This window comes from Neomonachus schauinslandi, chromosome 11, assembly GCF_002201575.2.
Source record: "Neomonachus schauinslandi chromosome 11, ASM220157v2, whole genome shotgun sequence".
NCBI classification, from domain to species: domain Eukaryota; kingdom Metazoa; phylum Chordata; class Mammalia; order Carnivora; family Phocidae; genus Neomonachus; species Neomonachus schauinslandi.
In genome coordinates, this window is record NC_058413.1 from 49,316,208 (window position 1) to 49,332,498 (window position 16,291).

General features: G+C 38.6%; 2 protein-coding genes across 2 annotated transcripts; both read left to right on the plus strand.

Moving 5' to 3' along the window:
- Nucleotides 1–3,531: 3,531 nt before the first annotated feature.
- On the plus strand, nt 3,532–4,473 carry LOC110576533 (olfactory receptor 226). Its single transcript, XM_021685721.1, has one exon. It carries the CDS (start codon nt 3,532–3,534, stop codon nt 4,471–4,473), a length of 942 nt encoding a protein of 313 aa, XP_021541396.1.
- Nucleotides 4,474–14,533: 10,060 nt separating this feature from the next.
- Nucleotides 14,534–15,478, plus strand: LOC110576451 (olfactory receptor 6-like). The gene has a single exon (XM_021685646.1). The coding sequence runs from the start codon at nt 14,534–14,536 to the stop codon at nt 15,476–15,478; it is 945 nt and encodes a 314-aa protein (XP_021541321.1).
- Nucleotides 15,479–16,291: the final 813 nt, after the last annotated feature.

Consider the following 16,291-nt stretch of genomic DNA (forward strand, 5'->3'; position numbering starts at 1 on the left):
GGCATAAAGTTCCTCCTTTACGTCCACCTAAGTAATAGCAGCAGTGACATAGCTAGTAAAATAATACCTGGGCTTTCACAGGCTCCAGCGGAAACAGTAATGAGAGGAGCTTCACCAAACCAGTGTCAGGGAAAGGAAAGAAAGAAGGACAGTTAATGTCTCTATGTGGAGATGCCCCACAAGCCAAGATCTGAAGGTTAATTAGGAGTAAGCTACCCTCATGGAGATTGCAGCATGAGCAAAGGTACAGAGGTGATAAGCGTGTTGTATGCCAAGAGTTGCAAGGTATAAAATACAATGTATGCTTTGGCAAGAAATAAGGTTTTGGTAATAGTAGTGGCATATCATGAAATACTTATATGCCCTGTTAAATAACTTGAACATTATTGTGTAGGCAGTGGGGTATTATGGAAGAATTTTAAGTAGGAAGTGAAATGGTCAGATTTGAGCTTCAGGGAGAGACTATAGGCAGTGAAACCAATTAGGAGTCCACATGTGAGAGGCTAATTTTTCTTTCTTTTTCTTTTCTTTAGCATGCAGAGCATCAAACATGATAGAGAAAATTAAAGGATGAGCAAAATGTCTGAGGCCAAGAGGGTCAAATGCACAATAAATGGTATATGAGGCAGTTACTGAGGAGAAAGAATCAAGGGTAAGGATACGAATGACAATTGTAATTTTAAGGTTCCCTTTTATGAAGCTGGTATGTAGTATAGGGATAGGCATGGCAGTTTAAACTTTCAGGGATGAGAAGATGAAGATATGTCCCCCCCCCACTAGATTATAAACTATTTAAAGACTTAGTATCTTATTTACTTTTTATGTATCAAATCTCTGAAGGAGCATAGTTGATGCACCATGAATTTTGAAATAAATAAAACTTTGCGTGTGAATGTTAAGGAAGGGAGTGATGAGAAATGCAAGCCAGGGATATGGGCATTTTGTAATTGCATTAAAGTACTTTAGTACTGCGAGAAATGCAAGGGGCTCAAGTATTTAGTAATGGTCAAGTACTGATGGCAAAGCATAAAGAGAAGAGAAACTCAGGTATAAAATCATTAGCAAATTCAATATTTTTAGATTCCATATATAAGTGAGACATGCAGTATTTGTCTTTTTCTGTCTTGCTTATTTCACCTCTCATAATGCCCTCAAGGTCCATCCATATTGTCACAAATGTCAGGATTTCCTTCTTTTTTATGACAGAATAATATTGCATTATATATAAATATATATATGTGTGTGTATGTTATATACATATATATCACATTTTGCATGTATATTATATACAAGTATGTACATATATACATATATATCACAATATACATGTATATTATATACATATACATATATGTATCATTTTCTTTATCCATTCATCCATTGATAGTCACTTAGGTTGTTTCTGTATCTTGGCTATTCATAGAAACAGAGCCCTGGTTATTAGACTCAACTAATGAATCAAACACTACATCAAAAACTAATGATGTATTATATGTTGGCTAATTTAACATAATAAAAAAAAAGAAACAGAGAATAGAGTTATAATGGTGGTCTTCAGGGGCTGGGGAGTGGAGGAAATGGGGAGATGCTGGTCAATGGGTACAAAATTTCAGTTATAAGATGAATAAGTTCTGGGGATTTAATGTATAGCATGGCGACTATAACAATACTGTATTGTTTGCTTGAAGGTTGCTATGAGAGTACAGCTTTAGTGTTCTCGTCATAACAGCAACAAAATGATAATTGTGTGAGGTAAATATTACGGTAAACATTTCACAATATATACTTGTATCAAATTGTCACATAGTATAGCTTATATGTTATATGTCAATTATATCTCAATAAAGCTAGAAAAAATCATTATCAGGTTGAAGTTTGGTATGTGAGCACATTCTGCCCCTGCTAACCTCAAAGGAACAGGCCTGAGACTAAAAAGTAAGGAAACTCCTGAGGGGAAATAGCACCCTGGTGTTAAGCTGATTCTCTCCTATTCTCCTTTCTAATCTCTGTACTCCCTTCCAGTGCTATGACTAGATAGAGACACTAGGGAGACAGTAACCCTTTCTTCACACCAACTTCCATGTGAATATGTACACTTCTGTTTCACATCAAATTCAGAAGAGGCTTGAAGTTCTGAAAGGGCAAATTTTATTTTCAATACCAAGATAAACAAAGAGAGTCCTCTACTTCATGTATGCTTTTATACTGGTCTTGTTCCTGGTAAAATATTTTTAAAAAGGAAGCCATTAGATTGAGATGGCTCTCATGCCTTGGTTGCCTGCTTAAGCAAACCAAAACTTAAGCTAGAGTCAATTGTAAATGTGCTCATAACCAAGAAAACAAAATTTAAGAATAACCAATCACAAACAGCCAGTGAGACTTTCCCAAATAAGGCAACCACTTAAACTGTAGCCAATCAAATAATGCCCTTGCTTTGTTTTTGAGTCGGCTCTATAAAAGCCGTTCCACTAGCTTCTGTCTGTAGAGCACACTTTACCACTTTCAGTTTGGTGCCGCCCATTTTAAATCAATTTTGCTCAAATAAACTCTTGAAAATTTTAATATGCCTCAGTTTAATTTTTAACAATGCTAAAGGAAGGTGTTCTACTCTCATTCCAAGGGAGCACAACTTTTAGAACTGATGGGATTCTCAGCTCTTCTACCATCTAGAATCCACTTCCTAATATAATTTCTAGGTGGGTCCCAAGTCCTCCTCTTAAGTGCTAGGTTATGTAGAACTTTCTTTCTATAGATGCTGTGACTTTCTTGGGTTCTACTTTGTTCCCTCTTTCTTGTAGTATGGAGTCACTTCTGTAGCTGAGCTCTAAAGATTCTCTACCCTAGATGTAAATCCAGGATGTATCTTATAGTCCCTTCTTTGTGTTGCCTGAATATTTTTGAAGCTCTGAGGTCCTGACTTCCTGGTTCCATCTCTTACTATCTGTGTGACCTGGAACAAGTTACTTAATCTCTTTATGCCTCAGTTTTCTTAGGTGTTAAGTGGGGTTAATAATAGTACGAACTCACTGTGTTCTTCGGAAGATTAAGTGTATTAATATCTGCAAATATTTTAAAACAGTGCCCACACTATCAATGCCTAGTAAGTACTCAATTGTGTTATACATTATTGTTATTCCTCCACTATGTAACTTATTTCTTCAAAACAGAGTCACAATCTAGCTCACAAACAAACTCTTACTTTAGGGCAGCCTAGACTCTCTTACTATTTGTGGTTTTGATCTATATTCTTCAGGGACCAACTAGTAGTCACTTTATCGGTATATGCTTCTCCAAGGGCCATAACAGATTTTTATCCTATCACCAATATGAAGCAGTTTATTTTTGTCCACTTTTGTCTTAGCTCATTTCAAGATTACAGAAGAAAGTGATGGCCTCAGTTCAGTGATGAATGACATGCATTACATGCATTCTGTCAATATAAACCCACCAAGAGAAAGGCTGGGTTCTTGCTGTTGGCTCCTGAAGATCCTCTGTTCTCTCTCCTAAAGAGCAGTGGGCAAGACTGACACCATGGAGCAGAGGAACCAGAGTGGGAGGATAAGTGAGTTTGTGTTGCTGGGCTTCCCAGCTCCTCCACCAGTGCGGGCACTTTTATTTGCCCTTTCTCTGCTGGCCTATGTGTTGGTGCTAACTGAAAATACACTCATCATTATGGCAATTAGGAACCACCCCACCCTTCACAAACCTATGTACTTCTTTCTGGCTAATATGTCCTTCTTGGAGATCTGGTATGTTACTGTCACTATTCCCAAGATGTTAGCTGGCTTTGTTGGGTCCAAACAGAGCCATGGACAGCTGATCTCCTTTGAGGGCTGCATGACACAGCTCTACTTTTTCCTGGGACTGGGCTGCACTGAGTGTGTCCTTCTTGCTGTTATGGCCTATGACCGCTATGTGGCCATCGGCCACCCTCTCCACTATGCTGTCATTGTCAGTGGCCGACTGTGTGTGCAGCTGGCAGCTGGCTCCTGGGCTGGAGGTTTTAGCATCTCCATGGTCAAGGTTTTTCTCATTTCTCGCCTCTCCTACTGTGGACCCAACATCATCAACCACTTTTTCTGTGATGTCTCCCCATTGCTCAATCTTTCATGCACTGACATGTCAACAGCAGAGCTTACAGACTTTGTTCTGGCCATTTTTATCCTGCTGGGGCCCCTCTCTGTCACTGGGGCCTCCTACATGGCCATCACTGGTGCTCTGGTGCGCATTCCTTCAGCTGCTGGGCGCCATAAAGCCTTTTCCACCTGTGCCTCTCACCTCACTGTTGTGATCATCTTCTACGCTGCCAGTATCTTCATCTATGCCCGGCCAAAGGCACTCTCAGCTTTTGACACCAACAAGCTGGTGTCTGTACTCTATGCTGTCATTGTACCATTGCTTAACCCTATCATTTACTGCTTGCGCAATCAAGAGGTCAAGAGAGCCCTACGCCGTACTCTGCACCTATTCTAGGGCCAGGATGCTAAGCAGGGGAAAGCTAGCCAAGATAGTAGAAAATGCTCTTAAACTTGGGATCTATATCTTCTTTTAAGTCCAGAGAAGCTCTTATGGCCTAAATTAGGAACTAGGGTTCAAAAACACCAACAAGGAACTAATCCAGGAGAAAGAAGAGGGATGGATTGCAAGCTGGCAGCTGGATTTCTGGATAACATTGTAAATACATGCTAGAAGTTCTCATGTCATCTGCTCTAGTGTAATTTACATAGAACAGGTTCATGTATCATGCAATCTGGTGGGGCAGAAAGGATTGACTGCGCAGAAGGCTGATTGCACTTCAATATTTAAATAAGCAAACAAATGCAGAACTAGTATCTCTCTAAATGGCCTCTCCTGGATTTGCTCTTTGTTTTAGTTCTGACGCTGAAAGTGTAGAAAAGGAAAGCAGAAGGAGGAAGCCATTCAAGGAAGCACAGACTTCATTATGGGATAGCATTAGAAGACTTCTGGTGAGATCTCTTCTAGCCACAAGCCACTGATTGTAGCCTATGAGGTAGCAGGGACCCAGGTGATTATTCTAGTATGAATTACAAGGCAAGCAGATAGGAAACTGAGAATTTTTGTGTAGGCAATATATCACCTCCTGGACTACAGAGATTTCTAGCTTCATTTCCTGATTTACCCACATGGAGCTAGTGACTGAGTACAGTTGTTTATTTAATCTTCTGTCTCCATAATTAAGGAATTATTATCCCATAAACTTATAGTTTATATATTAAGTGGAATCCTATGTAGGTCTTAAAATAACATGATCTACACAGAGCTAATGACAGAAAAAATATTCCTAACATAATAAATGCAAATATTAGGTTATGTAACAGCATCAAAAGTATCAGGCTTACAAATGGATAAGGAAGATGTGATATAGATTTATACACACACACACACACACACACACACACACATACTGAAATATTACTCAGCTGTAAAAAAGGATGAGATGTACCATTTGCAACAATATGGATGGACCTAGAGGGCATTACACTAAGTGAAGTAAGTCACTTCTTAAGGAAGAAAAATACCATGATTTCACTCATAAGTGGAATCTAAAAAACCAAATGAATAAACAAATAAAAGCAGAATTAGACTTATAAGTACAGAGAACAAATTGATGGTTGCCAAAGGGGAAGAAGGTATAGGATGGACAAAATGGGTGAAGAGGAGTGGGAGATACAGGCTTTCAGTTACGGAATGAATAAGTCACGGGAATAAAAAACACAGCATAAGGAATACAGTTGATGATATCATAGTAGTAATGTAGTGAGGCTGATGGTAGCTACACTTGTGGTGAATGTAGCATAACATATAGAGAAGTCGAATTATTGTGTCGTACATCTGAAACTAATTACCATTGTATGTCACCTGTACTCATGTTTTTAAAATTAATTTAAGGGGCACCTGGGTGGCTCAGTCAGTTAAGCATCTGCCTTCAACTCAGGTCATGATCTCAGGGTCCTGGGATAGAGCCCCGCCTTGGGCTCCCTGCTCAGTGGGGAGTCTGCTTCTCCCTCTGCCCCTCCCCCTGTTTGTGCTCTCTCTCTCTCTAGTTTGCTCTCTCTCAAATAAATAAATAAAATCTTAAAAAAATAAAAAAATAAAAAATAAATAAAATTAATTTTAAAAAGCTAATGACAGGGGCACCTGCATGGCTCAGTCGGTTAAGCATCTGCCTTCGGCTCAGGTCATGATCCCAGGGTCCTGGGATCGAGCCCGCATCAGGCTCCCTGCTCAGTGGGAAGCCTGCTTCTCCCTCTCCCACTCCCCCTGCTTGTGCTCTCTCTCTGTCCAATAAATAAATAAAATCTTAAAAAAAAAAAAAAGCTTATGACAGCCCAGCATAAAACCAAGCATAGGCTTTCAAAAAAAATTTTTTTTTAAGTAGGCTCCACACCCAGCATCTCCTGGCTTGAACTCATGACCCTGAGGTCATGACCTGAGCTTAGATCAAGAGTTGGACACATAACCAACTGAGCCACCGAGGCACGCCAAAGCATAGGCTTTTCTGAGCAAAGAATATTATGAGATAGCACAGATGTTATATCATTGAAGCAGACGCTGGTTCTACCTGCAAAAACATATCTAAAATCTGACCATCTCAAAAAAAGAAAAAATATCAGTCTTATTTATTAGTTTAAATTAGACTAGAAGGAAATTAACTGAAATGTTAGCTGTAACTATGCAACGTAGCCGTTACTCTTATAAACTGAAATCTGTGGCAAAGGTATTGTTACCAACATATTTATTTAAATAAGCATTTCTTACCCAATAAGATACACAACTTTATTCATCTGGACAGAGAAATGGTGACAGGGTATCTCAGTATGATTTTTAGAAATTTAGCTCTCTACAGTTACCCAAGACCCAGAACCCTGAAGACAACAGCTGACATTAAGCTTCTCTCTCCAGATGTGGGAACCTTTTGTTGTTGCAGCCTGTCTTTCCATAGTTTTCTGCTGCTTAATAAAGTATGAAAGGCTACTAGCAAGGAAATCGAGCATTATTTGCTAGTTGCTACTTATTAAAATTCTAATATAATATTCATATCTTTTTGTGCCAAAACAATTACATAACCTTATAAGTATTTTTATAATTTATGTTCTATATTTTATTATGTTATTATAATTTATATTATAATGTATATTTATAATGACTAGATAAAAGTTCATCAAAAACACATCTCCCAACTATCTCCACAGAATAAATTTCTGAAATGGGGTTATAGTCTGGGATTGGAGTGTCATCCTCTGGGCATCATCGTTGTAGCTATTATATGAACCTCCTTATAGGTTAACTCTAATTAGTAGGAAGTAAAAACATGACATTGATTTCCTTCATTGTGCTCTTCTTTATTTTCCAGGCTTTTTATAGTGAGATGCATTATTTTTTTGAGTTTTAAAAAACACCTCTAATTCTGAATTCAAAATTTAAAACCAATTATTTCAGGTATAGGAAAAGTGTTTAGCACAGTTTCCTGCATATATTCATTTTTCTATAACAATGAATGAAAAGAAGAATGAATGAAAAGAGTCCATGTGAATTACAGCAAGATCAAAACTTCTCTTGACTTGGACTGCATTTTCATAGTTGTGTGGTGATCCTAATAGGTCATATTGAATTTGATGTCACGAAACCTAAGATTTTTCAAGTAAACTATTAATTGTCAGATGAAGTGTCACTCATCCTCCATTAATTAATTAATTCTGCCCTCAACCTACATAGAAGACTTTATTTTATCCCTGTTACATTTGATCTTGTTTGTTTCAGACCGTCTTTATAGTCTGCCATTCTTTAAAAATATTGCACAGGGTGATGGGTATTAAGGAGGGCACGTGTTGTGATATGCACTGGGTGTTATATGTAACTAATAAATCACTGAACACCGCATCAAAAACTAATGATGTACTATACACTGGCTAACTAAACATAATAATAAAAAATATATATATATTGCATAGATACTGTGACTCTTTTATAATTCTCTTTTGCCAGAGCAGTGTCTGGGGATGTCTCCAGTCTCCTTCATCATTACAAGAGATAAGAGTACTGATCCAGACTGGGTGTTTCAGGTAGGACAGATAGAGTGGCCAGGGTAACTCACATCTACAGAATAAGTGAGGATCAACATAGAGGGCTTCCATGCTCAAAAATATCTACTGGTTCCCATCAACTTTTATAAACTTCAAGTTTCTTAGTCTGCCTTTCAAGTTTCTTCACAATATGATCTGTTTTCCTTTTGGTCTTTTTTTTCCCCCTTTTGGTCTTTATTTTAATTTCTTGCCCAATAAAACCTTGCACAGATGAATTTTAGATTGTGATTTTTTTTTTACTTGAACTTTATAATCAAATCCCTTTATAATTTGCTAACATTTCACATTGAACAAAGTCAGAAAATATCCAAAAACCTTTCTGGAAAAGAGCATTTTAGAAATAACAGTTCTTCTATAGCACTGAAAACCCTATTTTGCTTAAAAAGCCCTTATAAGTATAAGTAAAGACTGTGAAACTATCAGAGGGTACTTAAGAGACAAAATACTTAAATGGAATGTGATACCTTAGAGTGGATCCTGTGGCATAAAAAGGATAAGGAAAAACTGGTAAAATCTGAATAAGACCAGGAGTTTAGTTAACAATAATATACCAGTTTTGGTTTCTTACTTTTGAAAGTGTACAGGGCAATGTAATGTGCAATATTAGGGGAAACTGAGACTGGGGGAGAAGAGTATGAGAACTCTCTTTACTATCTTTAAAACTTTTTTTTTTTAAAGATTTTATTTATTTATCTGAGAGAGAGAATGAGAGAGCTTGAGATGGGGGAGGGTCAGAGGGAGAAGCAGGCTCCCCGCTGAGCAGGGAGCCCGATGCGGGACTCGATCCCTGGACTCCAGGATCATGACCTGAGCCGAAGGCAGTCGCTTAACCAACTGAGCCACCCAGGTGCCCCTAAAACTTTTCTGTAAAACGAATATTATCCTAAAAATTTTATTTAAAAGAGAAATAAATTATTGGTCTCTTTATACTAAATAATTTAATAGACCTTGATTGATTTCAGTGACTTCATAATACTAAAAGTAAGCTGTCCCTTTTTGCTTATGGCAATATGTACAGCAAATATTTGGCTTTTATGTGTTATGTTGAAAACCTCTTTTTCAAATTTTACTGGATTTTTAAGTCTCATGAAATTCATATATTGATGCTGTTTTATTCTGCTGATTGATAAGAGAGAGTTGGAGTATATTTGACAAATAGTTCTTGCTTTACATTTAGCAGCCCTAACAAAACTGTACCCGTTCTTTCAGACAGTACCATTTGGTGCTGGCAAACATGAGTGGACAGTTTCATGCCTGCAGAGAAGAGAAGGCTTATAGGTGTTTTCATTTTCTCTTAGAGTCATTCCTCAGGGGTAATTACCCTCCCTGATTTTCATGTTCCATAGTCTCATTTCATGAGGACCCAGTGGTCCCAGCCTTCCCAGAATTAGTGCCAACTCACCACATGCCTTTAGACAAAGAATATGGGAGGGTAGGGAAAGAGCTAGATCCATCCTTCTCCATAAAATTCCAATTAGTCACACTTAGACCTTTAGATTCCTTCTAGGATCTAAAGTTTCTCTAGGATTTCTCATTTTTTAAACCCCTGCTTCACTCCCTTACTCCACCTTTGGTTACTCACAGAGACACAAGTATATTTCCCAGGCCTTCATTACAACAAAACTTCTAGCACTTGATTCTTAATTTTATGGTTACTGACAACAATTAATAACAGAGTCTATGGGCTAACTCAGCTGTGAATAACTTGACAGACAGGAGTTGTCATTTCACACTGCTCTTAGCTCACAGCGCATGCTTCACAAACATTGATCAAATGACTGAATACTTCCTGGAGTCTAAGTTTAGTGGGTGTGACCACTAGACACTGCAGGGGCCTCATTATTACATTGTCTCACTTCTCACTATACTCTTTCCTGTGCTAGTCTCTCTACACTGAAAGCCCTCTCACCTCATTTCTTCTGATCGACTCATGGCTGTGGTTCACATTCCAACGCAGGTAATATTTTACATTTGTGTAGTTATCACAAAGCTGTTTTAGAATTGCTCTCATAGGGGCACCTGGGTGACTCAGTTTGTTAAGCGTTTGCCTTCAGCTCAGGTCATGATCCCAGGGTCCTGGGATCGAGCCCCGCATCGGGCTCCCTGCTCAGCGGGAAGCCTGCTTCTCCCTCTCCCACTGCCTGTCACTCCCCCTGCTTGTGCTCTCTCTCTGTCCAATAAATAAATAAAATCTTTTTAAAAAATTGCTTTCATATACATATTACTTTTGAAATTAACATTAATGATATGATGTTAACAAGTGAATTATTGTTATCCCATTTTATGGGTGAATAAACTGAGAAATAAAAACAATTTTATAAGGTCAAAGGTCTTAAAAATGGTAGAACCTAGATTAGGAACTGGATCTTCTGACTGCTGAACCTAAATTATTTCCCATCACACTACTTCCACACTATCTTCCTGTATGAGTCTGGAATGACACCTCTTGAATCTTTTTCTAAATTCCTAAGTTACTCCCTCATTGGAGTTCCTAGAGCATGGCTATACCTCTCTTTTGGTACATGTCACATTCTATGCTCATTATAGTGTGTATTTATTATTTTACTTAGAATACTACAAGTTCCTGAAGGACAGAAACCATGACTTATATATTTTTATTCCAAATAACATATAGCACAGCACCCTACACATGATAAAAGCTCAATAAAAGCTGATTGTGATTTTGTGAATAAGCAAATGGATGTATTGGTTATCTTATTAACCTAGTTAGGTTTCTTATCCTGGTTTTGAGTAACTTAGTGTTGCATTAAATTACATATAGTAGTAAGAGAAAAGGGCCACATCCCACCCACAGATATAAATAAACTTGGTCCAGGTATAAACAGGAACTAGTAGGTAAATGGAGATTCAGCTTCCCTGTCAAAATCCTCTGGACATAGTCTTAGCAGCACATACAGAGTTTCCCTAGAGCCAGGAGAGACTGTCAGTGAGCCTCCTGGGAAGAAGACATGGGCAAGCCGTAGGTGAGTGTTAAATATATTCTCCTGCCTCAGCTCCAGACTTGTCTTAATGCTGCAATTACCTATCATGCAGTCTAAGCAGAGACCAGATGTGGATCTCCAGGTGAAGTATAAAAATATGCAAGCCAGTCTGCTTTTCCATGTTTAGTTGCAAATGTCTGCAAAATTTTCCACTCTTGAAGAGAGGGCAGGTGGACCATGGTGAGTGGTTGAAAGTTTCAGGTGAGATTGGTTGATCCGATATCTTGATTCAAGAAAGTTCCAAGGAAGATGAAGAGGGACTTGGGGGAAGTGGCTACAAGCACCATGATTGGACAGGAGAAAGGGTATTGTGGAGAATGAATGGGAAAATGAAGATTCACTATTTCTTTACCCAAGGTTGGGGAAATGTGGGCAGCTGTGGGATCTTTTGGGTGTTGGACCAGGCCCAAAAGATATGTTTCTTATTCTAGAAGAAGTCTGTTGGTGTCCATGTTGTCTCTTGGAAATAAGCACATACAAGACTGGAAAAAAGGTTTTATAGTACAATGAAAGGATTTATTTCCTCAGATACCATAAAGGAGACCCCAGAGCTTAGTGCTTTCAGTTCTGAAAACAAAGAATATAGTTAAGATAGAATTCTTCATTTCTCTATGATACAAAATAAAACCAGCTGAGAGGTACATCCATGGCCAAAAAGTGGAGGAAAATATGAAGTAACAGGGGTATGCTTGAATATATGAAAGCAATATTCTAGAGAGAGGATAAGAAAGAGGCATGAGTGATTGTAACTCAGAGCTCTTCAAAGATGCTATAGTCCTTTCGGGAAATTTGGCTTCCCTCATTCCCCCAGAATGTAACAGAAAAAAGATGAGTAAAAGAGAGAGAGAATGAATGTCTGTGTGTTTATATGAACACATGTGAGTGACTAGCATGTGTGAGTCTAATGTGACATAATATAGTAATAGCTAACACTTATAGAGAAAAACCATGGACCAATTCCTATGTTAAGTGATTTCCGTGCATTATCACATTTATTTTCACAGCAAACAAGTAAGATAGGCATTATTAACATTATTCTATTTCACAGCAATGGATCTTTAAGTCCATAATTGTTGAATATTCTGTTCGGGATGACACACCTAATAGCCTTGTTCTGACTCTAAAGTCAATGCTCTTAACTAGTAGACAAAGGTAAATGTGTGGGAAATTTTGTGGCTGATGGTGAGAATGTGGAATGTTATACATGCCCTGAAGGAAAGTCTCTACATTCTTCCCACTGAGACAAGAACATGGGAAAGCTCACTATTTTCTGCTCCCAGAACCAGTTGCTTTTCTCAAGGAAAATTATTAGGTGAAAGGCACTGAAAAACTAGGCCAGAAATGGCTTACTAATGAACTACTTCAGGTTGAAGGTGTTGGAGGAGGCCTGGAGGTAAGATACAATCCCTTTCCATCCAGCAAGCAGGGCTGAGCTCTGCTGATAGATGCTGCTGTGGAGAGGAGGTAGTGAGTCAGTAATATGTATTTCAGTGCCTCATTCTTCTGTCCCTTGCTATGAGCCATGGCCAGAAGATCTCTAGTCCAATGAGTCCCTGATCAGCCTCCCACCCTCTGTGTGTCAAGTGAAGAGTATGACGGACAAAGTGTTTGGCAGGAGTGAGCAATGTTCTAAAGGCAGGACCTGACCTCAATCTTTATGGATCTTTATGGATGAGTGTGATATATAACAGAGAGACGCATTTATTCATGTGTTTTCAAAAGATACCCTGTGGACCACAGGTTAAAATAGTTGGGCTACCTCACAAATATGCTTTCTTCCAGCATTATAAGAGCTGCCTATCCTTACACTATATTCACATGCCTTCCTGCCTCCTTTCTCCTTACTCCTCTAGGAGACCTGAGACACTGGATGATATTTTCAGACCCAATCTACCAAGTAACCTGAGACCAGGGATCATATCCACTGTTTTCAGACCCTGTGGATATGTTTGCTGTGACAATACCCTGGATATGCAAGCTGAGGCTATGCTTAAGATCTGCAGCCTGATAGATAGATGCCTTCTGCCAGCAAAGTACCCTGAATTCACATTCCTCTGCCACTGATCTATTTCCTATGGATCCCAAAGCTCCAAGGGATTCATTAATTCACTTGTTAATCCATATTCATTTAATATTCATGTATTTTCTAATCACTATCCTAGGCATTGGGTTCACAGTCATGAAGGCTGTACAGTGTGAGGATTTGATACATGCATATGTTGTGAAGTTATTATCACAATAAGGTTAAGTGGTATCTCCATCACATCACATAATTATCACTTTTTGTGTATGGTGAGAAAATATACTTAAGATATACTCTCAGTAACTTTCAAGTACGTGATACAGTATTGTTAACTACAGTCACCTTGCTGCACATCAGATCCCCAGAGCTTGCTCATTTTGTAACTGGAAATTTATACCCTTTTACCAACATCTCCCTGAGTTTTAGAAAACTGCAGTGTAATGGAGAGAAATCTCAACATGTGAAGGGGTTGTGCACTGGGAGCAAATGTTTTTGAAGCTCTTGACTGAGTTTTGGTGAGATGTCTTCTAAGTGGAATCCTGAATCTTGAATCAGCCAATAAAGATTGGGGGATGGGCACAAGAAGAAGAGGGAAGAGTGTAAGCAAAGCGTGAGGGTGATTAGTGTGTTTGGGGGGGCAAAAACTAGTTGAGCATGTCTGGATCATGGAAACAATTTAGAGGGTCATGAGTGATGAGGCAGAAGAAATACATGGCTGGATCAATATATGAAGTGCCTCCTATGTGTGATATCGAAAACATTTCCATTTTTATCTGAAAGCAACTGGAGAGTCACTAAGGAACTTTCCAAGAATTACTATCTCTTATTTCCACAAATAAAGTCTGAAGAAACTGTGCTGATCAAAGGACTACAGCCAATGGATCACCCAAATATTAAACTTTGAAACTTTTTCTGACATGAGGTTATCCCTCACAGTTCCTTTAGGGAGGAAAGAAATCTTCAGGCAGTAAGTTCCTAATTAAACAGAGATCTGGAACCAACAAGGGAAAGACTATCTATGTTTATTGACAAAGGACCTGGGAATGACATGGGTAGTGACATTCAAATATTTAATCAGGGGAGTGAGAATTAAGGGTGGGAGTGCATTTTTTTTTATTTAAATTTTAGGTAGTTAACATACAGTTCAATATTGGTTTCTGGGAGTGCATTTTGATTCTGGGAGACTTTCATAAAAAACAAACACAAAAAGAACAACAAAAAACTTTGATGGAAATATGTGCTTTCACATTTAAAGATTACTTTGTGTTGATGAAGTTATTTTATGAGTCATTTGCAGGAAAGTCTGATTTACTAACTTCTTTTGGTCTCTTGTCTGGTAGCATAATCATCATTATTTGTAGTGCCGTTACATAAGACTTCAATACCTCTCAGTGCTTTTAGTCATGCTGGGGAAAAATATCACTCTGGTCAGTGAATTCATCCTGGTGGGCTTCCCCACTGCCCCATGGCTACAAGTCCTGCTCTTCTTCCTTTTCCTTGTGGTCTACCTGCTGGTGGTAGTAGAGAATCTTATCATCATGTTCACTGTTTGGATCACTGGCTCCCTCCATAAGCCCATGTACTATTTCCTGAGTAGCTTGTCCTTTCTGGAGGTCTGGTATGTCTCCATCACTGTCCCCAAGATGCTGGATGGATTCCTTCTACAGAGATGGCGCATCTCCTTCACTGGTTGCATGACTCAACTCTACTTCTTTATCGCACTCGCCTGCACTGAGTGTGTGCTTCTGGCAGCCATGGCCTATGACCGCTATGTGGCCATCTGCCACCCTCTCCAATACCCAGTCATTATGACCACAGGTTATTGCGTACAGCTGGTGGCTTTCTCCTATGTGAGTGGTTTCATGGTCTCTGTCATCAAGGTTTATTTGATTTCACATGTTGCCTTTTGTGGTTCTAATGTCATGAACCACTTTTTCTGTGACATTTCACCAATCCTCAAGCTGGCTTGCAAAGACATGTCCACAGCTGAGCTAGTGGACTTTGCTTTGGCTATTGTCATTCTTGTCTTCCCACTCATCACCACTGTCCTTTCTTATGTCTACATAGTCTCCACCATTCTGAGGATACCCTCCACCCAGGGAAGGAAGAAAGCCTTCTCCACCTGTGCATCACACCTCACTGTAGTCGTAATTTATTATACAGCCATGATTTTTATGTATGTTCGGCCCAGAGCTATTGCATCATTTAATTCCAACAAACTAATCTCAGCTGTGTATGCAGTCCTCACACCCATGCTAAATCCGTTCATCTACTGCCTTAGGAACCAGGAAGTAAAAAATGCTATCAAAAAGACCATGGGGGTTGGACAGTGCCTCCTGCTCAGCTAAGCCCTGCTGTCTTGAGGAGGAGACAGTGTCTTGGCAAGGATGTCATTCCTGTGACACTTCATGGTTCTGCTTATTAGTGTTATTCTATAAATCTACATTCTTAAAGAAATCACATGGGAAAAGAGGAAAAAATTAAAACTAGAAACAGGACACATTATGTATTTCTTTAATTTTGAATTATTTTTAATACACACTGTATATATTTAAAAATTACTTTGACATGCAGAGTAATAATAATAAATATTTGACATATATAAGTTGGTGTTACTGGCATTTTACATATAATAAACCCTTTTATTCTCATAACACCTCTATGAGTTAGTTATGATTATTTGCCTGATCTTATGGATCAGGAAACTGAAACATACATGGAGAGGTTAAATAATTGATCAACATTGCATAGTTAATAAATATCAAAGCCATTATTTGAACTTGTGGAGTCTAGTTCCACAATCCACTGTATTAGATTCTCTCTCTATATAAGAGTCTGTGATAGTAGCTCTAGGGGCACATTAGTTAACAAACATTGATGCCTGGAAGGAAGAAGCAATCCAGCCAGTAAGATATGTGTAGATGTTATGATAATTGATAATGGTATGGTAGTGGTGGTGGTCGTAGGGATGGTGGTGATAATGATGTTTATGATTGCATTGGGTTAATGATGACCAACTACCACTGATATTAATAATATTGTTGATCATTTCACAATTTTTTCCAATTGTTGCCTCCTTCCAGGACTATAATAGCTCATTTCTCATTCTACGGATGGGATCAATAGTTTCATGAGAGATGAGATAATTTGTATTACTGCAA